Here is a 22,831-nt window from a genome sequence, read left to right as displayed (position 1 = left end):
TTTATTGAGGCCCCCACCCCGCGCCCGGTGTGGGGCGGGGGGCAGCAGCATATCGCAATAAAGGGGACATTGTGGGACACGGCTCTGTGGGCAATTCTGTGCCTGTGGGGAGGGAAACTGAGGCACGGGGGGGTGGGGAGGGACTTGTGCATCCCCAGCTTGATTTGGGAGGAGGGTCCTGAGCCCCCGGCGGTGTTGTTGGTGGGGGGGGGGAGAAGGAATCTCTCTGCACACCCCAACTCTTCACAGCCTTTATTAGAGCAGCCCCTGTGCACAATCTGGGGGGAAGGGGGGGGGCAGTGGGGTCTCCCCGCCCGCGGGCACCCTGCGACCCCCTAAACCCCCCCTTATCATCCTGTGCCCCCAGGGCAGGGGGGCACTGCCAGCCCCTGCCCCAAAGTGCCTCAGCTGTCCCCAAGGCTCTGCCCTGGGCCGGGGGGAGGCATTGCCAGCGCCCCCCTCCCATTTTTGTATCACAGTTTTACTGAAACAGCGGCAAAATGGCTCGGGAAGGGGGGGTGGGATTCTGCACCCCCAGTGCTGGGGGGACCAGCCCCGCTGCTGGGCACTGCTGTGAGGAGCTGGGGGGCCCAGCACCCCCCGGGTTTGGGGGCGGCTACCAGAGCACTGCGCTGTCCAGGTGGGAGAAGCCGGGGTCCAGGCGCAGCTTCCAGTAGGTGTTGTTGGTGACCCACGACTCCTTGCCACTGGCATCTGTCACACGCCTGGGCACGGGGTGGGCACGGCTGGGACTTCCAGGGGGGGGTTTCCCATTCCCTGAGAGCCCCACGCTCCTCTGAACCATGAGGTCTCCAGAGGGCCTCACCATTCCCTTAATTTCCCACATCCCCTTGAGCCATGGGGTGCCCTCAGGACTCTCATGGGGGGTTTTCCCCATTCCCTGAAAGCCCCACATCCCCTTGAGCCATGGGGTGCTCCCAAGACTCCTAGGAAAGGTCTCCCCATCCCATAAGATCCTCACATCCCTCTGAGAGCCCCACATGCCTTGAACCAAGAGCTGCCCTCAGCACCCCCAGAAGGTCTCCCCACCCCAGCAGAACACCACACCCCCCTGCTCCACGGGTCCCCCCAGCCCTGGGAGCCCCCCAGACCTGAAGAAGCGGGCCTGGTGGGTGATGTTGTTCTCCTCCATGACGCGGCGCCGGTCCCGCTGCAGCTGCTCGATCTGGCGCTTCTGCGCCTCGGCCGCCGGCACGTTCCCCTCCTCCAGGTACCTGGGGGACACAGGACACACGGCTGTGACCAGCCGGCCGCCTCAGCCCGCCCCAGCCCGCGCCGCCGGGGCGCCGCTGACCGCTGGTCCGGCCGCAGGCGCGTGTCCGTGGAGGGCAGGACCCGGCGGAGCTCCGGCGTCAGCTCGTTCAGCTCCAGCGCGAACTGCGTGAAGCCGTAACTCCTCTCGTGGTTGCGGGGCATGGGGTCTGCGTGGAGGGGTGTGGGGGCAGTGAGAGCCCCCCCCGGGCTGGGGTAACCCCCCCAGGCCGGGGTAACGCCCAGGCCGGTCTCCCCGGGTGCTTACTGGCTTTCCAGACGCAGTGGCCCGGGGCGGGCCCGCGGTGCAGCCCCTCGTGCCACTTGCCGGCCAGGCGCTCCACGGCCGTCCCGCTGCGGCTCAGCACGGCCCCCTGCACCTCGTTGGCCCCCGCGCCCCAGTACCGAGCCTGCGGCCACCGGCACCTGAGCGGGGCGGCCAGGGCGAAGGGCGGGGCCGGGAGGGTGGGGCGGGGTGAGTGGGAAAGGGTGGGGCCGCTGGGAAGGGGTGGGGCTAGTGGGAGAGGGTGTGGCTAGGATGGGTGGGGTCATTGTGGAAGGGTGGGGCTATGGGGAAAAGGGCGGGGCCAGGAGTGATGGGAGGAGTTTTCTGGAAATTGGTGGAGTCACTGCGAAAGGGTGAGGCCATAGGAAAAGGGTGGGGCCATGGGGAGGAATCTTCTGTAAAGGGTGGAGCAATTGGAAAGGGGCGTGGCCACTGGGAAAGGGTGGAGCCACTGGGCAAGGGCATGGCTATTAAAAAAGGGAGGGGCAATGAGTGATGGGTGGAGACTTCTGGAAAGGGTGGGGCTATTATGGGTGGGGTCATTTGGAAAGGGTGGGGCTACTGGGAAAAGGGCGGGGCCAGGAGTGATGGGCAGAGTAATTGAAAGTGGGTGGGGCACTAAGGGGCGGGGGACTGGGGAAAGGGCGGGGCTGTCAGGAAGGGGTGGAGCCATAACTGAGGGGTGGGGTCAGACAAGGGGTGGGGCAACAACACAGTGTTTAATTACCAATTTGGTGATGGGGTGGGGCCACACCTGAGGGGGCGGGACCAGGCCGTGATAATGCAGAGGGGTGGGGGTCAGGAGCAGTGTGTGGGTGGAGCCTGGGCACAAAGGGGCGGGGCAGGGTGTGGCAGGGTGGGGCACACCTTGCAGAAGGTGAGCTTGCAGTGGTAGGAGGCGTCGCGGGTGTTGCGGATCAGCACCTCCCCGTAGTGCTCGATCCAGCGGGGCCCGCTCAGCACGTTGTGGATGCACGTGGTCACCTTGTTCCACTCGTAGTGGTCCCCGGTCCTGCGGGCACCGCCCTCGTGGGTGGGCACGGAGGGCAGCGGGGCACGGGGGTGGAGATATTGGGGGGCTATCTGTGGGGCTGGGGCCTCACCTGGGCAGCTGGACATTGACGGTGCCCATGGGGACGATCTCCAGGGATTTGCCCCAGAATTTGTTCTTCCACCTCATGTCTGGAGGAGGAGGAGGAGGAGGAGGAGGTGAGACCCCCCAGTCCCTCCACCTTGGGGGGGACTCTCCCAGTGCCCAACGCCCTCCTGGGCTCTCACCTTGCCAGAAGACAAAGTTGTCAGACTCAGCGTGGCAGGCGGAGATGGGAGGGTGGTGGGAGACCTGGGGGGACAAGGAGGGACATGGCAGCGCTCCGATGAAACAAAGTAAACATTTAACCGAATAAAAATCCATTTAAATTTAAGTAAAAGGTACCACATAGTAGCTTACTAGCATAAGTAAAATATACTATTTAATCTACTATACTCTACTGTACTTATAATACTGTCCCAGACAAAAAAAAAGAATGAAAATCTCCAAACTAAAAAGATAAGGAAGACCCCTTAACCTCTAAAACGAAGAAAAAATCCCAAAGCTAAGTCTAGAAAAGATAGAAAAAGAGATTAGAGAGTTCTCTGTACAAAGACTAATTGCAAGTTATAATGCAAAATCAGCAAAATAAATACGCATAAACCTATTGTAAAATTCTTTGCACATGCAAACTAGTAAGAAGCAACAAAAAAAGATCAAAAATTCTCAAAAGCACGCATGTCCTTTAAAGAAGAACAATCCCCACGTACACCCAGCACCGTAATAAACATACCGTCCCTACACATCTTTATTGAAATCCTCCAGTTTTAATTTCTCCCCGCACTTCACCGCCCAGCTCCGGGGTGCCCCCCAGGACCCCCCGGTGCCCACCTGCTCGCTGATGAAGCGGAAGCCGCGGTCGGGCCGCACGCACTCGTACGTCTCACCCAGCACGGGGTTGAAGGGTTTGCTGCCCGCCCGGTAGTAGGTGGAGGCGTAGGCGGACACGGCGAAGGCGGCCACGTACACCTGTCACCGCGACCACCGCGACGCTGTCACCACGCCCGGGACGGGCACACGCCTGCCCTCCCCCGTTCCCACAAGTCCCAGGAGTCCCGTGTGTCCTCAGGCACCTCTGAGCCCACTAAATCCTCACATTCTCCCTGTCCCCACATGTCCTCGGGCTCCCCCATGTCCCCAAAATCCTCAAAGTCCCCCTGTCCCCACATGTCCTCGGGCTCCCTCATGTCCCACAGGCCCCTAAATCCCCTAACTCCCCCGGTTTCCCCATGTCCTCAGGCTCCCCCACATCCTCAAAATCCTCCAACTCTCCCTGTCCCCTCATGTCCCCCAAACTTCCAGTGTCCCCTGAGCTCCCCCTACTCCCACGTCCTTTGAGCTTCCCTGTGTCCCCCAAGACCCCTCAAGCCTCAAACTCCCCAGGTGCCCCCGTGTCCCGCTGGGCTGTGTCTCCCAATTCCCCGACTTTCCTGAGCCCCCCACATCCCCTGTGCCCTCAACCTCCCAATGCCCACCCTGTTCCCAAAGTCCTTTGAGTCCCCAAGCCACGTCCCCTTGCTCCCCTGTGATGCCCTGAGCTCCTTCTACACCCCATGAGCCCCCTGAGTCCCCCAAGCCACCTGTGCCCCCCTTGTCCTCAAAGTCCCTCGTGTTCTCCTACCCCTAAATGCCCCTCATGTCCCCAGTCCCCCCAAGACCCCCGAGCCCCTTGTGCCCCTGACCCCCAGTCCTTCCTGAGCCCCCGTTGCCCCGGGCTCCCCCCGTTGCCCCGGCTCCCCCGTTGCCCCGGGCTCCCCCCGTTGCCCCGGCTCCCCCGTTGCCCCGGGCTCCCCCCGGTGTCCCGGCTCCCCCGTTGCCCCGGCTCCCCCCGTTGCCCCGGCTCCCCCGTTGCCCCGGCTCCTCCCGTTGCCCCGGCTCCCCCCGTTGCCCCGGCTCCCCCGGTGTCCCGGCTGCCCCCGGTGTCCCGCCTCCCCCCGGTGTCCCGGCTCCCCCCTCACCAGGCGCTGCCGGGGGTCGCGGGCGCGGCTGGCTCTGTCGAGCAGCTCGCTGTACTCCAGCTCCTCGCAGAGCCGCTGCAGGGTGTTCAGCGGCTCGTTCAGCTGCACGGGCAGCGCCACGCGGGACAAGTCCTTGCCCACGCTGCTCCGCAGGAGCCCCCACAGGCTCACGTCCCCCGAGGGCGCGGGGGGCGCGGGCAGGCGGCTCCTCCGCCGCGGGTCCGGCCCCGGCAGCTCCAGCGGCGGCTCCAGCGGCGGCGGCTCCGCCGGCACCCCCGGGCACTCCGCTCCTGCCGGGCAGCGGGCGGTGGGATGGAGCCGCCCCCGTCCCCGGTGAGCCCCTCCCTCCCCCGGAGCTGTCGGGGAGCAGAGCTGTCCCTTCCCCACGGTTCCCCCCGTCCCGTGTTTCCCTTTCCCGTGTCGGGAGGCAGAGCTGCCTCCGCCTCGGTTCCCCCTTCCCGCACCCGTCCGGGGGCGAAGCCGCCACTTCCAGCGGTGCCCATTCCCTGCCCGGTGCCCTCCCCGGTGCTCCCCGTACCTGTCGGGGGTCGGCCCGGCCCCCCGGGCTCGGTGGCCTCCTCGCAGACGCCAGAGGTGACCTCGCTGATGCACGACTCGTCCTCCGAGGGCTGAGGAGGCGCAGGGACCGTCGGAGGCTTCGGGGGTCCCGGGGGGATGGGGGGGATGTGGGGGGGACCCCATGGAGGGGGCGGGTGAGGCGCTACCAGGAAGGGCCCCCCCGAAAGGGTGGGATGAACCGCGGAATCCTGGGATGGGGATGTCGGGATAAGGGGGGCGGGTGCCGGGGGGGGAGCAGCGGCGGGTGGGGGGGCACCGGCAGCACCCGGCCCCCGCCACCGGGCTCAGAGACTGCGGAGACCCCGGGAGCGGGGAGGGAGGGGACTGCGGGGGGGTAGGGGGGACACTGGGAGCGGGGGGGATCCAGGGGCTGGGGGGAACACGAGGAGCGGCTCTCGGGCCGGCTGATGAGGTGGGACGGGGGAGAGAGAGGGGAGAGATGAACCCAGAGCAGCGAGAGGTGGCGGGGGGTCCGCAGAGCCCCCCACCAGCAGAGCCCCCTCCCCAGCAGAGCCCCCCCAAGCCCCCTCACCTCGTTCTCAGAGGAGCTGGCGGAGAGGAAAACCTCGCAGGCATCGAAGAACTCGGTGTGGGAGTCGGCTAGCGAGACGATGCTGCGGTTGGAGAGCTGCTGCTCCCGGCCCTTGGCGGGCAGCGCGTCCAGCTGCGGGGACAGCCACCGGCTCAGCCCCCATCCCTGAGGGGCCACGGCACCCCCAGGCCGCCCCATGCCACCCCCCTGACCTCATCCGGGTGCAGCGAGGCAAAGGAGTCCAGGGTGGTGTCGGAGGACACGGACAGGGAGTGGAAGCGGCGCAGGGCGGGCTGTGGGAAGGGCGAGGCTGAGCCGAGCCCCCCCGGCCGGTCCCCTCCAGCCAGGAACGGGCTGACGGGGACAGGGGACACCCAGCACCCTGCTGAGACCCCAAGAGCAGCACCCGAGGTCCCCTGTGCTCCCTCACCCCGGCGGTGCCGGCGCTGCCGGGGCGTGGGGCCGGACACTGCCGGTGCAGCGCCTGCTGCATCTCCTCCAGACGGGCCCTCTCGGCCACCAGCGCGGCCACCACGCTGCTCAGCGAGCCGTGCACTGCCGGGGGACACGGGCGGGAGTCAGCCTGAGGGTCAGCACCCCAAAACCCGCCCTGGGACCCCCGCCCAGGCTCAGCCCTCTGCCCCATCCCACCTTTCTGGGCCAGGACCCAGAAGCTGCGCTGCAGCTGGCTGTACTCCGGGGGGACGCTGAAGGGCAGCTGGCTCTGCGATGACTCCAGGTAGCGGGACAGGTTGGGGACAGAGCCGTGCAGGCGGCCCACCTGGGGGGACACGGGGCTCAGCGGGGTCACCTGGGGGGCTCCGTGCCCAGGCAGTGGCAGAACTCGGGGTGGGGGCTCCAGCTCACCCTCACCCTGCCGATGGTGTCGTCCTTGGCAAAGCTCTGCGTGCACCAGATCTTGGTGGTCCTCCGGCCCTTCTTCGGCCTCTCCGTGGCGGCCGAGGGCTGTGAGGGAGAGGAGGGGGCTGCAGCCGGACCCTCCCCAGGAAGGGGGATCACGGGACCCCCTCCCTCACCTGGCTGTCCCTCTCACCTGGCTGCCGGAGATGAGCGGGGCCGAGGGGATGCGGTGCAGGGCCTCCAGGTGTTGGAGCATTCCCGTCAGCTCCTGCAGCTTGGCCTGGCACTCCGACAGCTCTGCCAGGGGCACAGAGGTCAGGGAGGGGGCACAGGGACCCTGCCCGGCCCCACGCACCCCCTCGGGCCCCGCTCACCGGCCGAGCAGCGCTCCAGCGCCTCGCTGTCCTTCAGCCAGGCGTTCACCTTGTCCCGGGAGCTGGCCAGCGTGGACAGGGCAGGGGCACTGCCCGAGGGCAGCATCCGTGTCCACTGGCCCTGCAGCCGGGCACAGAGGGCATCAATCGCTGCCAGGAGCCACTTGCCCAGGTGCTGCCGGGCGCTGTCACCCCAAGCTGTCACCCACCTGCGTGTTGGTCCCCGTGGGACCCCCCGGGGGACACGGCGCCGGCCGCTCGCCGTGGTGGTGGGCGCACAGGCTGCTCACCCAGCTGGAGAACACCTCCGGGGACTTGATCTGGGGGACAGGGGCGAGTTGGAGGGGACAGGACCTGATGTCCCCAGCCCTGTCCCTCCCCAGCTCCAGTGCCCCAGTGTCACCTTGAGGTGATAAATGTTGTCCTCTGTGTCCAGGTCAACCCTCTGCGCCTTCTTGTTGACAGACATGACGGACTGCCGGACATCGATGGCACCGTGCAGTTTGCCCTTGAGGACCTGGGGGAGCCCAGGGACGCCTGTCAGGGGGAAGACCCCCCTTTCTCAGGGGGGCCAGGGGGGGTCCCCAACCCTGAGCCCCCGGGGGGGCTGCGTGGCCACAGCCTGGGCACACACTCACGTCCTGGCGCGTGGTGGAATATTTCAGGATCCCGTTCTCCAGCACGAAGTACCGCTGGGGATGGAGGGGAAAGGATTTTTTTGGGAGGGGGTGCAGACAGCAGCCCCTACAGCCAGCACCCCCTGCCCAAATCGTGCCAGGACCAGCCGGGATCACGGCTCCTGGTGCCAGCTCTGTCTGTTACCTTGTGCCAGCCCTTCAGGGGCCATTTCCTCTTCTTGAGCAGGTACCCCTCGTGCCGCTGCGGCTGCTGCCCGGGGCTGCCCCGGGCACGGGGCTCCTCCACCACCTCCCAGCTCTCCGAGCCCTGGGGGACGGGGGTCAGCGTGGGGGTCCCTGAGCACCAGAGGCTGCTGCCCACCTTGTCCCCAGGCAGGGACATTTGGTACCCACAGGGGCATCATCGTAAAGCAGGGGGAAGCCCCCAAAGCCTCCCTGTGGTCCTTCTGAGCCCCCCAAATCCAAACCCAAACCCTCCAACCTGCTGGACGCTGCTGTGCTTGGAAGACACGGTGCTGTTGGAGCGGGACAGGGCCTTTTTCGGAGAGCACGGGTCCTTCTCGTGGCTGCCCATGGCCGGCGAGCAGAGGGGGCAGGGGGCACCGGGCCGAGCCCCCCCTCCCGTCCGGGCTGCTGGGCCGGGGGTCCGAGCTCGGCCGTCACGGCGGGAGCCGCTGCGGGGAGGGGCCGGCCGGTCAGGGAGCTCAGGGATGGCACCTGCAGCCTCGCCGGGACAGGGGGCGGCAGGGCTGGCCCCCTCCCCAGCTCCCGGGGGGCTCCGCATGGCACCGCCGGCGGCACCGAGAAACTTCTGCGAGAGCCGGAGCCTTTGACCCTGCCGGCGTTATCTCGGCTGTGCCACCCAGTCCGGGTCCAGAGTCCGGCCCCGCCGCCCCATGGACCGGCTACCACGGGGCGAGCGTGGCACAGCCAGGAGGGTGACACCGGGGCAAGGGCCGGGATCAACCCCTGCTCCATCCGGCACCCCAAGGCAGGACACGACCCCTCCAAGGTCCGGCGTGGCCGCGCGCCCCCCCGGCACGGCGTTTGCTCCCTTTGCCCTTCACGATTCCAGAGGGGGAAACTGAGGCACGGGGAAGCTTCTCCTGGCCTTGCCATCCCCCCTGGCGCTGTCCCTGACGGGGTATCCATGAGTCCCGGCCGCTGCTGTAGGATGGATCCTGGGATAACCCCGGGACAGCGGCCAAGCCCCGGCACCGGTGACCACCGTGCCGGTAACCGCGGCACGCTCACCGCCGTACGGACGGCCACGGCGCCGGTAACCACGGCACCGGGCAGATAACCACGCTGCCATAGATAACCCGGCACCGGTAACGGCGGCTCCGAGGGGAGGGCACCGGGGGTCTCCCGGCTCTCTCCCGCAGGTGCTGCAGGGGATCGGCACCAGCCCCTCGCACCGGAGCGGGGCTGTGCCGGTACCCCCGGGGGTCTCCATCCCTCCCGCGGGGCAAAGCCGCCCATCCCTGTATTTCCCTCCGCGGGGGGTGTCAGCCCCCGGGGCAGCGGGGGCCGGCGGTCGCGGCGCCGGCCGGAGCCTCCTCCCGTGCCGGTCGCCGGTGCTCACCTGGGCGGGCGGCGGGCGGGCGGCGGGGGCCGGTCGCATCCTGCCCGGCGGCGGCGGCAGGAAGCGGAACACGGAGGGCGGTCCGGAGCCGCTCGGCTCTGCCCCCTGCTCCGTGGAGGACCGGAGCCGCCAGCGCCGGGAGCCGCCGGGACACCGGGAGCCGCCGGGACACCGGGAACGGGCAGCGCCCGAACGCCCGCACGGAACCGGGGCAGCCCCGGGGAAAGGGGTGGGGGGACCCCCGCGAGAGGCAGCGCCGCACGGGGGTCCCGGGGGTGGTCATCCCATGGGGGTCCCGGGAATCACCGACCCGCGGGTTCCCGGGAATCACCGACCCGCGGGGGTCTCAGGGTGGATGTCTGAGGGTCTCAGGATCATCATCCCATGGATGACCTGGGGATTGCCAACCCCCGAGGGTCTCAGGGATCACTGACCCACCGGCATCCCGGGAATCATCAGCCCACGGGGGTCTCAGGATCATCATCCCGTGGGGGGGTCTCGGGGCTGATCATCCCATGGGAGTCCCCGGGCTCACCACCCCATGAGGATCCCGGGAATTACCGACCCACGGGGTGTCAGGGACCAACCCCCAAGGTGGTCCCGGGGCATTCCCACCCTGGGATTTCCCTCTCCCACCCCCAGCTCTGCTCCCTCAGACCCCCTGGAGCAGCCCTGGCCTCACCCCCCACCCTCGGGGGACAGAACACCCCCAGCCCACCCCCCAAAATCCCAGACGAGGCCTCGGCATCTCCACGCAGACACTTTAATGGACAGGACAGCGATCCCGGGTGGGATCCGTGTTACAGCACACCCCCATTCCGAAGGCATGGGGCTTGGAGTGCCCAAAATCCCCCCAGGAGGGTCCATCCTGTGCTCCTCCTCCTCTGGCTGATCCCAGAGATCCCTGATCACAGCTGGAACGCTGCTGGGATGATCCCAAGGGAGCACAAGGGAATGGCCACGACTCCCTGTTGGGACTGGGGGGGCCACAAGACCCTCAGAGTCAAACCTCCAGTCCCTGACCCCCTCTCTGTGGAGCTGGAGAATTCCATGGGAATTGTGTCCATGATCCTTGAATCCCTCATCTTGGGGGGCTCCCCGTTTCCCACAGCCAGGCAAGGAACCGGTTCCCGGTTGCCAGCATCAGCGGCTCGCAGCGCTCTGGCCCGGGGGAGGCTCCGTGGCTCCCCCCGTGCCCCGCAGGCGCCGGATGTGCTCGTCCAGGAGCGCCGTGAGGTGAGCGGGACCCCGCTGGAGCAGGGAGGAGGTCTGCGAGGACAGCAGGGACAGGGCTGCCACCGTCTGCCCCTGGGACACCTCCAGCGGCGGCAGCTGCGCAAAGCTCTCCACCCCCCGGCGGCTCAGGATCCTGTCGTCGATGCAGGCGCCTGCAGAGCGGGAGCTTGGGATGGGCATGGAATTCCAGAGCCCTGCGGGGAGCGACCGCTGCCTCCTGCAGGCTGCCCACCCCTCGTTTGCATGGATGCAGCTCCATCGGGGGGCCTCATTCCCAGTCCTGGGCCCTCATTCCCAGCTGTGGGCCCTCAATCCCAGTCCTGGATGAGCCCACCAAGCCCTGGATGCCCATTCCCATCTCCATGCCCCCATTCCCATCCCTGGGCCCCCATTCCCATCTCCATGCCCCCATTCCCATTCCCATCTTCAGGTCCTCATTCCCAGCCCTGTGCTCCCATTCCCATCCCCATGCTCCCATTCTCATCCCCATGCCCCCATTCCCATCCCAGGGCCCCCATTCCCATCCCTGGGCCCCCATTCCCATCTCCATGCCCCCATTCCCATTCCCATCTCCATGCCCCCATTCCCATTCCCATCCCCATGCCCCCATTCCCATCCCTGGGCCCCCATTCCCAGTCCTGGATGAGCCCCCCAAGCCCCGTGCCCCCATTCCCAGCCCCGGATGATCCCAGCTCAGGGATCTGGGAGCAGGGAGGGCTCTCACCCAGCAGGTTGACCTGTGGCACCCCCTTGAGCACTCGCAGCATCTCCCTGGCCCGCGGCTCCGGGCTCACCAGCAGGATGTTCCGGCACACGAACAGCGGCAGCAGATTCCGGAGCTTGGACTGCGCCAGCACCGGCCGGGCAACCTGGGAGACAGCCCGGGATGAGGCCCGGAGCCACCGGGACACCCTGGAACCACCGGGACACCCCGGAACCTCCGGGACAACCCCCCCAGAACCACTGGGATACCTGTGGAACCACCGGGATAACTTCCACCAGAATGCCCATGGAAGCACCGGGACAACGCCCCCAGAGCCACTGGGATATCCCAGAACCACTGAGACACCCTCCCCACGCAATGCCCCTGGAACCACCAGGACAACCCCCCCCAGAACCACCAGGACACCCCAGAACCACCGGGACACCCCTAGGATACCCCTGGAAGCACCGGGATAGCCCCAGAACCACCGGGATACCCCTGGACCACCAGGATACCCCTGGACCACCAGGATACCCCTGGGATTCCCCTGGAACCACCAGGATACCCCTGGAAACACTGAGATACCCCAGAACCACCGGGATACCCCTGGGATACCCCTGGAACCACCGGGATACCCCTGGAACCCCGGGGATACCCCTGGGATTCCCCTGGAACCACTGGGATACCCCTGGAACCCTCGGGACACCCCTGGAACTACCAGGATACCCCTGGAAACACTGAGATACCCCGGAACCACCGGGATACCCCTGGAACCCCCGGGACACCCCTGGAACCACCAGGATACCCCTGGAACCACTGAGATACCCCGGAACCACCGGGACACCCCTGGGATACCCCAGAACCCTCCGGATTACCCCTGGAAGCACCGGGATACCCCCGGGACACCCCGAGCCTCCGTGGGGCTCAGCCCCACCTCGTTGAGGACGAACTTGACGTGGATGTCGTGCCTGCGCAGGAAGTGCCGCAGCGTGGCCACGTCCTCGTCCGCCATGGAGTTGTACTGGCACACGGCCACCATGCGGCTGGCACGCAGCGTGTCCTCCAGCTGGCCCCGCAGCACCCGCGCGTAGCCGTCCTCCTGGGGACACCAAATTGGGACAGGGTGACAGAGGGGACCCCCGGTGTCACAGCAGCCTCGCACAGCCATCCCCTGGGGACAGGGAATCTGAGTGTGGGGACAGGCTGGACCCCTGGGGACAGGGAATCAGTGTGGGGACAGGCTGGACCCCTGGGGACAGGGAATCAGTGTGGGGACAGGCTGGGACCCCTGGGGACAGGGAATCAGTGTGGGGACAGGCTGGGACCCCTGGGGACAGGGAGCGGGGGTGTGGGGACAGGCTGGGACCCCTGGGGACAGGGAATCTGAGTGTGGGGACAGGCTGGACCCCTGGGGACAGGGAATCTGAGTGTGGGGACAGGCTGGACCCCTGGGGACAGGGAATCTGAGTGTGGGGACAGGCTGGACCCCTGGGGACAGGGAATCAGTGTGGGGACAGGCTGGACCCCTGGGGACAGGGAATCTGAGTGTGGGGACAGGCTGGGACCCCTGGGGACAGGGAGCGGGGGTGTGGGGACAGGGGGACAGCCCCGGCGTCACAGCACCCACGTGCAGCCGTCCTCCTGGGGACACCAAGCGTGGGTGTGGGGACATGGGGGCAGGGTGGGACCCCCGGCGTGGTCCCACAGCGGGAGGTGCTGGGGGGAGATGGTCCCAAGGATTGTGAGGTGATGACGTGGATTTTGAGGTGCTGCCATGGACCATGAGGTGTTCCCTCGGATCTCGAGGTGTTCCCATGGACCATGAGGTGTTCCCATGGATCTCAAGGTGTTCCCATGGACCATGAGGTGTTCCCTTGGATCTCGAGGTGTTCCCATGGAGCTCAAGGTGTTCCCATGGACCATGAGGTGTTCCCTCGGATCTCAAGGTGTTCCCATGGACCATGAGGTGTTCCCTGGGATCTCGAGGTGTTCCCATGGATCTTGAGGTGTTCCCATGGACCATGAGGTGTTCCCATGGATCTCAAGGTGTTCCCATGGAGCTCAAGGTGTTCCCATGGATCTCGAGGTGTTCCCATGGATCTCGAGGTGTTCCCATGGATCTCGAGGTGTTCCCATGGATCTCGAGGTGTTCCCTGGGATCCCCAGGTGCCCTCACAGATCTCGCTGTCCCACACGTGGGGTCTCACCTGTTTCCCAGCCCCTGCCCAGGCCCTCCCAGCCCCGCTGCACGTCCCTCCCCATGGGATCACACGCTTCCCCGAGCCCGGCCGTGCCTCACCTGGCGCGCCCCGGGGCCGTGGCGGGGCAGGCAGCGCGGGGGCAGGGCCGGCCGCGGGGGCAGGTACTCGGTCAGGGCCAGCAGCTTCTGCCGCTGGAAGTGCATGGCCTTCCAGTGCCGCGTCACCGCCTTGGAGCCGCGCCGCAGCAGCTGCAGGGCGGGCAGCCAGGCTGCGGGGCAGCGCTCAGCACCGGCACCGCGCCAGGCCGGCATCCCGCCCCCGCCCCGGTCCCTGATCCTGCCCCGGTCCCTGATCCTGATCCAGTCCCTGATCCTGATCCGGTCCCTGATCCTGCCCCGGTCCCTGCCCCGGTCCCTGCCCCTGCCCCGGTCCCTGATCCTGATCCGGTCCCTGATCCTGATCCAGTCCCTGACCCTGCCCCTGCCCCGGTCCCTGACCCTGCCCCGGTCCCTGACCCTGCCCCGGTCCCACCCGCGTTCCCGGTCTCTGTCCCCTCCCGTTCCCTGGCCCAGTCACGTTCCCGCTCCCGTTCCCATTCCAGACCCTTGTCCCAGTCCCGTTCCCGTTCCCGTCCCAGCCCCGTTCCCATTCCCGTTCCTTTTTCCGTTCCCATTCCCGTTCCTTTTCCCATTCCCGTTCCTCTCCCAGCCCATTCCCATTCCTGTTTCAGCCCTGTTCCCGTTCCCATTCCCGTCCCAGCCCCGTTCCCGTTCCCGTTCCCGTTCCTGTCCCCGTTCCCATTCCCATTCCCGTTCCTGTCCCCGTTCCCATTCCCATTCCCGTTCCCGTCCCGTTCCAGCCCGTTCCCGTTCCCGGTCTCTCACCCCGCCGCCATCGCGTCCCGCCGCTCCCCAGCGCCGCCATCTTGGCCGCGGCCGCGCAAGGGCTGGTGGGAAGGTGGAGGAGCCGCCACTTCCGGCGCGCCCGTCTCCATGGCAACGGCGCGGCGCGGCGCGGGGGCCGCGGACACCCCCAGACCCGGGGGAACGGCCCCGGTGAGCCCCCCCGGCCTCTCCGGGGGTGTGTGAGCCCCAAACCCGCGGTGCCCGGTCCCGCTGAGCTGCCGTGGCTCCATCTCAGGGGTCTCTAAGAGCCCCCATCCAGTGGGGCCTGGTCCTGGTGACCCCCCCGGCCCCATCCCGGGGGTCTCTGCGGTCCGCACACCGGGGCTCCTGGCCCCACTGATCCCCCCAGTTCCAGTGCCGTAATCCCCCAGGATACAGAGCCCCTCTGCCCCGCCGTGGGGTGCCAGCCCTGACCCCCATCCCAGCAATCCTTTCCCCACTGACATCCCCAGCCCACAGCAGGGGACGAGGACCCTCAGGCCATGGCTGAGCAAGGGGCCAGCCTTTGTGGGGGTGAGTGAGGCACTGGGGGGCTCCTCCCGGGCAGGAGGGGCTGCAGCCCTGGCCTGGACCCCCACTCTGAATTCCCACAGGAGTGACCCTCAGTGACAGCCTCGTCATCGCCCGCTCCCGGTGAGGACCCCGCAGAGCCTGGGCTGGCAGGGAGGGGGCTCAGGGCACCCCAAAACCACCCCCCACCCCCGTGTCCCTTTAGCTCCACGGGGCCGCTGCCCACCTGCACCATCCGCCTCGACCGGGAGAAGATCTCCTCCATCGGGAGGCTCCGGAGGCTGGGGGAGATCCACAGCCTCTACCTGCAGCAGGTGGGGAGCTGGGTGGGGCCAGCCTGCTCCTGGGGGGCACGGACACCCCCGGTTCTGCTCCTGGGGGCACAGACACCCCCGGTTCTGCTCCCACAGACACCCCCGGTTCTGCTCCCCCGGACACCCCCGGTTCTGCTCCTGGGGGGCACAGACACCCCCGGTTCTGCTCCCACAGACACCCCCGGTTCTGATCCTGGGGGGCACGGACACCCCCGGTTCTGCTCCCACGGACACCCCCGGTTCTGCTCCCACGGACACCCCCGGTTCTGCTCCTGGGGGGCACGGACACCCCCGGTTCTGCTCCCACGGACACCCCCGGTTCTGCTCAGACACCCCCGGTTCTGATCCTGGGGGGCACGGACACCCCCAGTTCTGCTCGAGTTTTCCCTCCCCAGTATCCAGAAGGGAACAGTTTCCCTCCATCCCAGAAGGTTTTGTCCCAGTGACCCCCCCCAGTCCCACCACGGGGGTCTCTGAGCCTCCAACTCCCCTGGAATTCCAGTGTTCCCAAACCCACATGAGGACACTCAGCTCAGGGCCCTGAATTTTGGGTTTTCTCCATGTCCCCCCCAGCCCATTCCCTTTCCAGAATCTCCTGTGTTGCTCCCAGGATTGGTTGGAGCAATCCCAGAGCGTTCCCAAAAATGTGAATTTTCACTCAGTAGGCAAAAAAAAAACAAAACCAAAAAAAAACCCCCCAAAAAAAAACCCAAAACAAAACACCACCAAAAAACCAACCACACATTGGTGGGTTTTTTTTCCTGTTTTATTTTCCAGAACCAAATTGAGAAGATGGAGAATTTGGAGTCTTTTCCCAACCTGAGGTGCAGCTCCTCCTCCTCCTCCCAAGGATTTCCTTGGCCGGGGAAGCCAAGGGGGGCTGTGACTCCCCCCCCTCACCCTCCCTGTGCTCTCCAGGTTCCTCTGCCTGGCTGGGAATCGCATCCAGAGGGTGGAAAACCTGCAGGGCCTGCCCCATCTGCGCGCCCTGGACCTGTCCCACAACCTGATCCAGGTGCTGGACACAGGTGGGAAAGCAGGAACCCATCCAGGGACATGTGGAATCCCCATTCCCGCCCTGCCTGCCTCAGTTTCCCTGGATGTGGGGGCGAATTGCTGCTCTGGGGGGTTTGGGGGAGCAGGAATTTTGGCTCCCAGCCCCTCGGTGTTTTCCCTTTGTCCCGGCAGAGGAGCTGCCCCACAGCCTCCGGATCCTCGACCTGGCAGGGAACCAGTGCACCCGGCAGGACGGATACAGGTGGGTCAGGAGAGGCAGGACAACCCCCCAGAAACCGGGAGAAGCCTCGGGGTGACCTTACTGTGGCCTTGCAGCACCTCCAAGAGAGCTGGGAGAGGGATTTTTGGACAAAGGATGGAGTGACAGGACAAGGGGGAATGGAGTCACATTGCCAGAGGGGATTTTGGGAGGGTGGGGAGGGGATGGAATGGAATTCCCAGGGAAGTTGTGGCTGCCCCTGGACCCCTGGAAGTGTCCCAGGACAGTTTGGAGCACGCTGGCATAGTGGAATGTGTCCCTGGATGGAACTGGATGGGATTTAAGGTCCCTTCCCACCCAAACTATTCCATGAAACATCAAACACAGCCCATCCCACCAAACCCCAGGGATGTGAATCCCTGCTCTCCACACCCCAGGGATGTGAATCCCTGCTCTCCACACCCCAGGGATGTGAATCCTGCTCTCTGCACCCCAGGGATGTGAATCCCTGCTCAAACCCCAGGGATGTGAATCCCTGCTCTCCACACCCCAGGGATGTGAATCCCTGCTCAAACCCCAGGGATGTGAATCCCTGCTCTCCACACCCCAGGGATGTGAATCCCTGCTCTCTGCACCCCAGGGATGTGAATCCTGCTCTCCACACCCCAGGGATGTGAATCCCTGCTCTCTGCACCCCAGGGATGTGAATCCCTGCTCTCTGCACCCCAGGGATGTGAATCCCTGCTCAAACCCCAAGGATTTGAATCCCTGCTCTCCACACCCCAGGGATGTGAATCCCTGCTCTCTGCACCCCAGGGATGTGAACCCCTGCTCAAACCCCAAGGATTTGAATCCCTGTTCTCCTCTCTCAGGCTCTGGTGGGCTGAGGGAGGATGGGACACCCACTCCCAATCCCAGAGCTGCAGAAAATTTGGCTTTTCCTTCATTTTTCCCACAGGGATATGGTGGTGGCAGCCCTGCCCCAGCTCCTGCAGCTGGATTCCCAGCCCGTCCACGGAAACACGGCCGAGGAAGAGGCGGGAGGAGGCTCCTGCAGTAGCGAGGAGGAGGAGGAGGAGGAGGAGCTGCTCCCTGAGCTGAGGATTCCCTTCACTGTGGACAAAGGTGCCCGGATGGGGACAGGACACGCGGCACTCTCGCTCGCAGGGCTGGCAGTGCCACTTCTCCTGGCATGCTGTCCCCCCGTGCCTCCCTGGCAGATTTCCTGGTGGATCTGCGGCGGGAGCTGGCGGGGCGGGCGCGCTGCCGGCGGAGGATGAGCCTGGAGGAGCACCGGGCCCGGCTGGAGGAGCTGTGGGAGCGCCGGGCTCTGCTGCTGGCCCCGGGGCAGGACGGAGCCGCCGGCACCGGCACACCCCGGCCGTGTCCCCGGCCCTGTCCCCACGGGAACCCAGGGGCACAGCTGTCACCTCCGCCGGCATCCAGCGTGTCCCAGCGAGCTCCCGGTGCCATCCAGCCCCCAGGCGAGGCTCTGGAGAAGGAGACTGGTGCCAAAGGAGCAGGAAATGGGCAGTTATCCCAAATACCCTGCAGCAGCAGCCGGGAATAAAGACTTTATTCCCACCCCAGTCCGGCTGGATGCCACCCTACAGCCATCCTGAGGGGCTGGAAATGGGGGAAAGCACACACGGGGCTGTGGGCAGGACTCCCAATCCCGTCCCATACCCCTGTCCTTCCCCTTGCACCTCGTCCCAGGCTGAGGTCACCTCTCGGTGCTTTCTCCAGGGTAAACTGGGGGCTGGGACCCATGGAGGGAGTCAGGAAGAGTCAGGGTCGGACTCTGGGAATGTTTTGTGATTCCCTATCCGTGAAAAACGCCGTGGGGGAAGCCGAGCCCACCCACCTGTGTGGGGTTTAGGTGTAAAACTTCATCTCGGCCTCCACGCAGTCCAAGAAGAGGTCGGCCAGCTCCTCGGGGCAGGGGCGCACGGTGCCCTCCAGCAGCTCCCGCATCCCCTCCAGGCCCTGCTTCTCCAGCTCCTGCAGCGTCTCCAGGAGCTTCTGGCCCCGCTCCTGGTGGGATCAGGGTGGGGTCAGAGAGCTCAGGGAGTCTGGGCCAATCCAGGGTGGGGTCAGAGAGCTCGGAGCTTGATCCCATTGCAGGGTGGGGAAGGGTCAGTGAGATCTGTGGGGTCTGTGGGACCTGCAGGGTCTGTGGGATCTGTGAGATCTGCAGGGTCTGTGGGACCTGCAGGGTCTGTGGGATCTGTGAGATCTGTGGGGTCTGTGGGACCTGCAGGGTCTGTGGGATCTGTGAGATCTGTGGGGTCTGTGGGACCTGCAGGGTCTGTGGGATCTGTGAGATCTGTGGGGTCTGTGGGACCTGCAGGGTCTGTGGGATCTGTGAGATCTGCAGGGTCTGTGGGACCTGCAGGGTCTGTGGGATCTGTGAGATCTGCAGGGTCTGTGGGATCTGTGAGATCTGCAGGGTCTGTGGGATCTGTGAGATCTGCAGGGTCTGTGGGACCTGCAGGGTCTGTGGGATCTGTGAGATCTGCAGGGTCTGTGGGATCTGCAGTACCCGGTCCCGCTCCATGAGCTCCAGCGCCGCCTGATGCCGGCGGTACAGCTCGTGCCGCCGATCCACGGAGCTCTGGAATCTCGGGATCCGCTTGGCGGGATCCTGCAGGAAGGTCGGGGATCTCACCTGCGGCGCCGGCTTGACTCCGGCCACGAACACGAAGGGCTTGAAGACAGACCTGGAGGAGAAGCTGGGATGAGAGAGCAGAATTCCTGGGAGCGCGCCATCCCTGTCCCCACCGCCGGCCTCACCTGGAGGGGTCAGGGGTGGCGGTGAGGAAGTGGACGCAGGGCAGGGCGGGGTCGCGGGGCAGCACGGACACCATGCTGCCGGCCGTGCGGAACCCCTCCGCGTCCACGCAGATCCCGCTGTCCTTGTCCCGCAGGATGGACATCAACGTCTCCGCCGTGATGTGACCTGGAGGGACAGCCAGGGCCACCTCAGCACTGCCAGCTCGGCCGTGGGCAGCGGGGACGCGTTAGGGTGCGCCGAGGGTGCTGTCCCCAGGAACTGGGGGTGTGCCAGCACAGATGCAGCCCTTGGCGAGCCATGGGCGGCCATCCCTGTCCCCATCCCTGTCCCCACCTGAGTGCTGCCACAAGAGCTTCTTGCCAGTGTGGAATCAGCCCCTGGGGAGCCATGAACGGGTGTCCCCATCCCTGTCCTGTCCCCATCCCTGTCCCCATCTCTGTCTGTGTCCTATTGTCCTTCCTGTCCCCACCCTGTCCCCACCTGCGTGCTGCTGCAGCAGCTCCCTCCCGGCGTGGAACCGTGCCTTGGCCGCCTCCATGCGCGGGGGCTGCTTCTCCAGGGAGAACGCCTGGGCGAAGCTGAACTCGCCGGCCCCACTCCACCAGCCCTGGCTCCGCGCCCGCTCCCGCAGCCCCGGGTGCTCGGCCGTGATCTCGCTGCCGATGCTCAGCTGGTTGGAGATGTTGCGGCTGCCCTCTGCGCCAGCCGGGGCCCAGGGGTCACTCGGGGCGCTCCGGGACACCCCGTGCTCCCAGTCCACCCAGTCCCCGCTCACCGCGGATCCGCTGGGCCGCCCAGTAGCGCCCGGCCGTCTCCAGCACCCAGGCCTCGTTGCGGTCGGCCAGCAGGAAGGTGTTGTGGTACACGAAGGGCACCGGCTCCTCCTTGCAGCTGCCGCCTTGGCCGTAGCGCTCCAGCAGGGCCGTCATCACCTCCAGGGCCTCCCGGGCCGAGCCGCCCCGCTCCAAACCCAGCCTGCGCCGGGAGTGTCATCAGACAGCGCCGGGGCTGGACAGCGCGGACACGGGATTGTCCTCACCAGGGGGACACGGGCTGTCCTCACCATGGGGACACGGGGCTGTCCTCACCATCCTCACCCTCCTCACCATCATCACCCTCCTCACTTTCCTCACTTTCCTCACCATCCTCACCTCACCAGGTCCATGCCCAGCAGCGCCTCGGCCTCGCCCAGGGGCTCGCGGGTCCACACGCCCTCGTTGCCCACGCAGACGCCGCAGTCGTTGGCGCCCATCTCGGCACCCCAGAGCCAGGCAGGGCGGCTCAGCACCACAGCGTGCGTGCGCTCCGCCTGCTCCACCTCCACGTACGTGCACTGCAGGGACACAGCATGACACGGTGTGACACGGGGTGACACCGGGCACGCTCAGCGCTCTGTCCCTGCAGCCACCCTGGCACACTGAGGTGACACCGGGCACGCTCAGCGCTCTGTCCCTGCAGCCACCCTGGCACACTGAGGTGACACCGGGCACGCTCAGCGCTCTGTCCCTGCAGCCACCCTGGCACACTGAGGTGACACCGGGCACGCTCAGCGCTCTGTCCCTGCAGCCACCCTGGCACACTGAGGTGACGCCGGGCACGCTCAGCGCTCTGTGCCTGCAGCCACGCTGGCCCTGCACAGTGGGGGGACACACACGCGTGACCTGGCACCTGATGCACTGACCCCTACAGCCCCTTTGGCCCCAGCACGCGCTCACCTGGACTTTGTCCCCAGGACGGTGGGTGGCAGCGGGGACATAGACGATCTCCTGGACCTCGTCCCGGGGACGATCGGCGTTCTTGCCGAAGATGACGGCGGGGGACGCCGTGTGCGGTGGCAGTGCCACGAAGCAGTCGCAGGACGAGGGCACAGCACCGTGCCCTGCCATCCTAAACTGGGTCAGGGCGGGCACCGAGGGCGATGTCAACCCCCTGTCCCTGCCCCGGCTGTGTCCCCAGAGTCCCTTTGGGACCGGACGGGGGGAGAGTGGAGGGGCGGCTGGGGGATGAAGAGGTGCCTGGAGCTGGGGGGCACCAGGGACCCCATGGCGGGGTGGGCTGGAGGCACCGAGGGGGATGGCACCCCCTCGTCCCTGTCCTGGATGTGTCCCCAGGGTCGCTCTGGGGCTGGCCATGGAGGGGCTGTTGGCTGACGTGGTCCCTGAAACTTGGGGGACCCCATGGCGGGGTGACCTGGGGGGCACCCCCCTGCCCCGGGCCCCCGCGGCTCCGCACCGAGCGGAGCCACCCCCGTCGCAGCCGCGGTAACCGGGACCCTCCCAGCACCGACCGCGGACAGGAACCCCTCCCTCGCAGCGCCGGTGACCGGGACCCCGCGGGGGCCTCCCCTCCCCACGGACCTGCCGCTGCTTCCGCACCTCCGCCGCTGCCCGGGCCCGCCCCGGCCCGCCCTGTCCAGCCCCGGCCGGGCGACGGCGGCGCCCGGTGGCCGGAGGCCGCGCGGCGGCAGCGGCGGGCACCGGCACCGGCACCGGGACCGGCACCCGCGTGGGTCGCGGGGAAGTTCCCAAAAGAACCCGGGGACGGAGGTCCCGAATTTCCTCCCGTGGATCAGGGACGGCGGACCCGGGTGTGTCCTGCGGGGGTCCCGTGGGTCAGAGCCGCTCGTGGGCAACACCCCCGTGGGCATTCCCACACCTCCGTGGGCGGCACCGGCGTGGGTGGCACCGCCCGTAGACACCCCCGGCCCCCGTGGGCAGCACCGGCGTGGGCAGCACCGGCGTGGGCAGCACCCCGCCCGGCCCGCGGTATGCGGACGGACCAGCCGGGCAGCGCCCTGCCCGCGGGGGGACCCTGCGCGCCCGCCCGGCCCGGGGGGTGCAGGATGGGACCCTCGTGGGGGGCTCGGCTGGTCCCAGCCCGTGTCACCCCCACAGCCAGCAGCCCCCGGACTGTGTCCCCATCCTGAGAAGCCTTGGAGAGCCGAGGTCAGGCTGGGGGGACCCCTGAGCCCCTCCGTGGGGATGGTTTGGGGTCGGGATCTCAGACCCCTGAGCCCCTTGTTTGGGGTCGGGATCCCAGACCCCTGAATCCCTTGGAATGGATGATTTGGGGTCAGGATGCTGGACCCCTGAGTGCCTTGAAATTAATTATTTGGGGTCAGGATGCCCGACCCTTGGGTCCCTTGGTGAGGATAATTTGGGGTCGGGATTCCTGACCCTTGAGACCCTTGGTGGGGATGGTTTGGGGTCGGGATGCCAGACTGTGAGTCTCTTGGGCAGGGCTGATTTGGGGTCAGGATTCCGGACTGGGGCTGATTTCGGGTCGGGGTGCCTGAGTCCCTTGACAGGGATAATTTGGGATCGAGTTGCCGAACCCCTGCATCATCTGACAGCGAAAATTTGGGGTCAGGGTGCCGGACCCCCGCGTCCTTCGGCAGGGATGGAGCCGGAGAGCCGGAGAGTGGAAAACACGCGGCGTTTATTCCAGTACAAAACCCAAACCCCACAGCCCCGCAGCCTCTTCACAGCACAAACTCTCCCCTCGCCGGGCACCCCCGGGGCCACCCCGCTCCATCCCCCCCGCAGCCGCCCCCCAGCCCGGGGCCCCGGCCGGGCCGGTCCCTCCCTGCCCCGGGGAGGCGGCCCGGGGGTGGGTGGGGGACGCGGCGGTTCGGGGCGCGGGGCCGGGATCCCCACGCCGCAGCAGGCTGGACTGGTTTCCCGGCCGCCGTCCCTCCCCACCCGGTTTTACAGCCTTCATTGCCCCATCGCGGCAGGGAGAGCCCCGGGGCTGCGGGGGCTGAGCGCACCTGGGGGG

At 66.9% G+C, this 22,831-nt stretch overlaps 4 protein-coding genes across 12 annotated transcripts in view; 1 reads left to right on the top strand and 3 right to left on the bottom strand.

Moving 5' to 3' along the window:
- Positions 1-237: 237 nt before the first annotated feature.
- On the bottom strand, positions 238-9,250 carry OSBPL7 (oxysterol binding protein like 7). 6 transcript variants are annotated; one of them, XM_068211860.1, is made up of 24 exons: positions 9,176-9,250; positions 8,072-8,264; positions 7,775-7,897; positions 7,591-7,644; positions 7,356-7,469; positions 7,162-7,272; positions 6,953-7,073; positions 6,772-6,875; positions 6,585-6,683; positions 6,369-6,498; positions 6,148-6,272; positions 5,930-6,010; positions 5,718-5,849; positions 5,145-5,235; positions 4,607-4,896; positions 3,480-3,617; positions 2,837-2,900; positions 2,662-2,740; positions 2,426-2,570; positions 1,541-1,682; positions 1,316-1,442; positions 1,113-1,235; positions 598-725; positions 238-561 (listed from the first exon to the last, which is right to left on the bottom strand). In XM_068211860.1, exons 2-23 carry the CDS (start codon positions 8,162-8,164, stop codon positions 617-619), a joined length of 2,595 nt encoding a protein of 864 aa, XP_068067961.1. In that variant the 5' UTR covers positions 8,165-8,264; positions 9,176-9,250; the 3' UTR covers positions 238-561; positions 598-616. The 6 variants fall into 6 exon arrangements, with proteins under 6 accessions (XP_068067961.1, XP_068067964.1, XP_068067963.1 ...); XM_068211861.1 differs by having other exon boundaries at positions 472-725; positions 6,591-6,683; XM_068211863.1 differs by lacking the exons at positions 1,316-1,442; positions 1,541-1,682.
- A 672-nt stretch (positions 9,251-9,922) lies between these two features.
- MRPL10 (mitochondrial ribosomal protein L10) overlaps positions 9,923-22,831 on the bottom strand; it is a 112,967-nt gene continuing 100,058 nt past the window's right edge. Inside the window, exons 1-5 of one of the 2 annotated variants that reach the window (XM_068211991.1) lie at positions 14,200-14,281; positions 13,414-13,583; positions 12,049-12,213; positions 11,136-11,280; positions 9,923-10,563 (exon numbers count right to left, since the gene is read on the bottom strand). In XM_068211991.1, coding sequence (XP_068068092.1) covers positions 10,319-10,563; positions 11,136-11,280; positions 12,049-12,213; positions 13,414-13,583; positions 14,200-14,239 — 765 coding nt within the window. In that variant the 5' untranslated portion in view covers positions 14,240-14,281 and the 3' untranslated portion in view covers positions 9,923-10,318. Of the gene's footprint in view, positions 10,564-11,135; positions 11,281-12,048; positions 12,214-13,413; positions 13,585-14,199; positions 14,282-22,831 lie in introns of those variants that run through there. The other variant, XM_068211990.1, reaches the window with a different exon arrangement.
- On the top strand, positions 14,703-17,992 carry LRRC46 (leucine rich repeat containing 46). Its single transcript, XM_068212698.1, has 8 exons — positions 14,703-14,733; positions 14,814-14,853; positions 14,936-15,044; positions 15,822-15,868; positions 15,963-16,072; positions 16,233-16,302; positions 17,219-17,385; positions 17,481-17,992. Exons 1-8 carry the CDS (start codon positions 14,703-14,705, stop codon positions 17,828-17,830), a joined length of 924 nt encoding a protein of 307 aa, XP_068068799.1. The 3' UTR covers positions 17,831-17,992.
- Positions 17,631-21,476, bottom strand: SCRN2 (secernin 2). 3 transcript variants are annotated; one of them, XM_068211944.1, is made up of 8 exons: positions 20,770-21,019; positions 20,206-20,387; positions 19,830-20,029; positions 19,535-19,750; positions 19,054-19,219; positions 18,803-18,980; positions 18,125-18,294; positions 17,631-17,752 (listed from the first exon to the last, which is right to left on the bottom strand). In XM_068211944.1, the coding sequence occupies exons 1-7, from the start codon at positions 20,938-20,940 to the stop codon at positions 18,136-18,138; spliced, it is 1,272 nt and encodes a 423-aa protein (XP_068068045.1). In that variant the 5' UTR covers positions 20,941-21,019; the 3' UTR covers positions 17,631-17,752; positions 18,125-18,135. The 3 variants fall into 3 exon arrangements, with proteins under 3 accessions (XP_068068045.1, XP_068068046.1, XP_068068047.1); XM_068211945.1 differs by lacking the exon at positions 17,631-17,752 and adding an exon at positions 21,412-21,476 and having other exon boundaries at positions 18,047-18,294; positions 20,770-20,946; XM_068211946.1 differs by lacking the exon at positions 17,631-17,752 and adding an exon at positions 21,412-21,469 and having other exon boundaries at positions 18,047-18,294; positions 20,770-20,941.

Source organism: Anomalospiza imberbis, chromosome 22 (assembly GCF_031753505.1).
Source record: "Anomalospiza imberbis isolate Cuckoo-Finch-1a 21T00152 chromosome 22, ASM3175350v1, whole genome shotgun sequence".
Taxonomy (NCBI): domain Eukaryota; kingdom Metazoa; phylum Chordata; class Aves; order Passeriformes; family Viduidae; genus Anomalospiza; species Anomalospiza imberbis.
The sequence above is the reverse complement of the archived record's forward strand: the minus strand, read 5'-3'. Positions and strand labels throughout refer to the sequence as shown.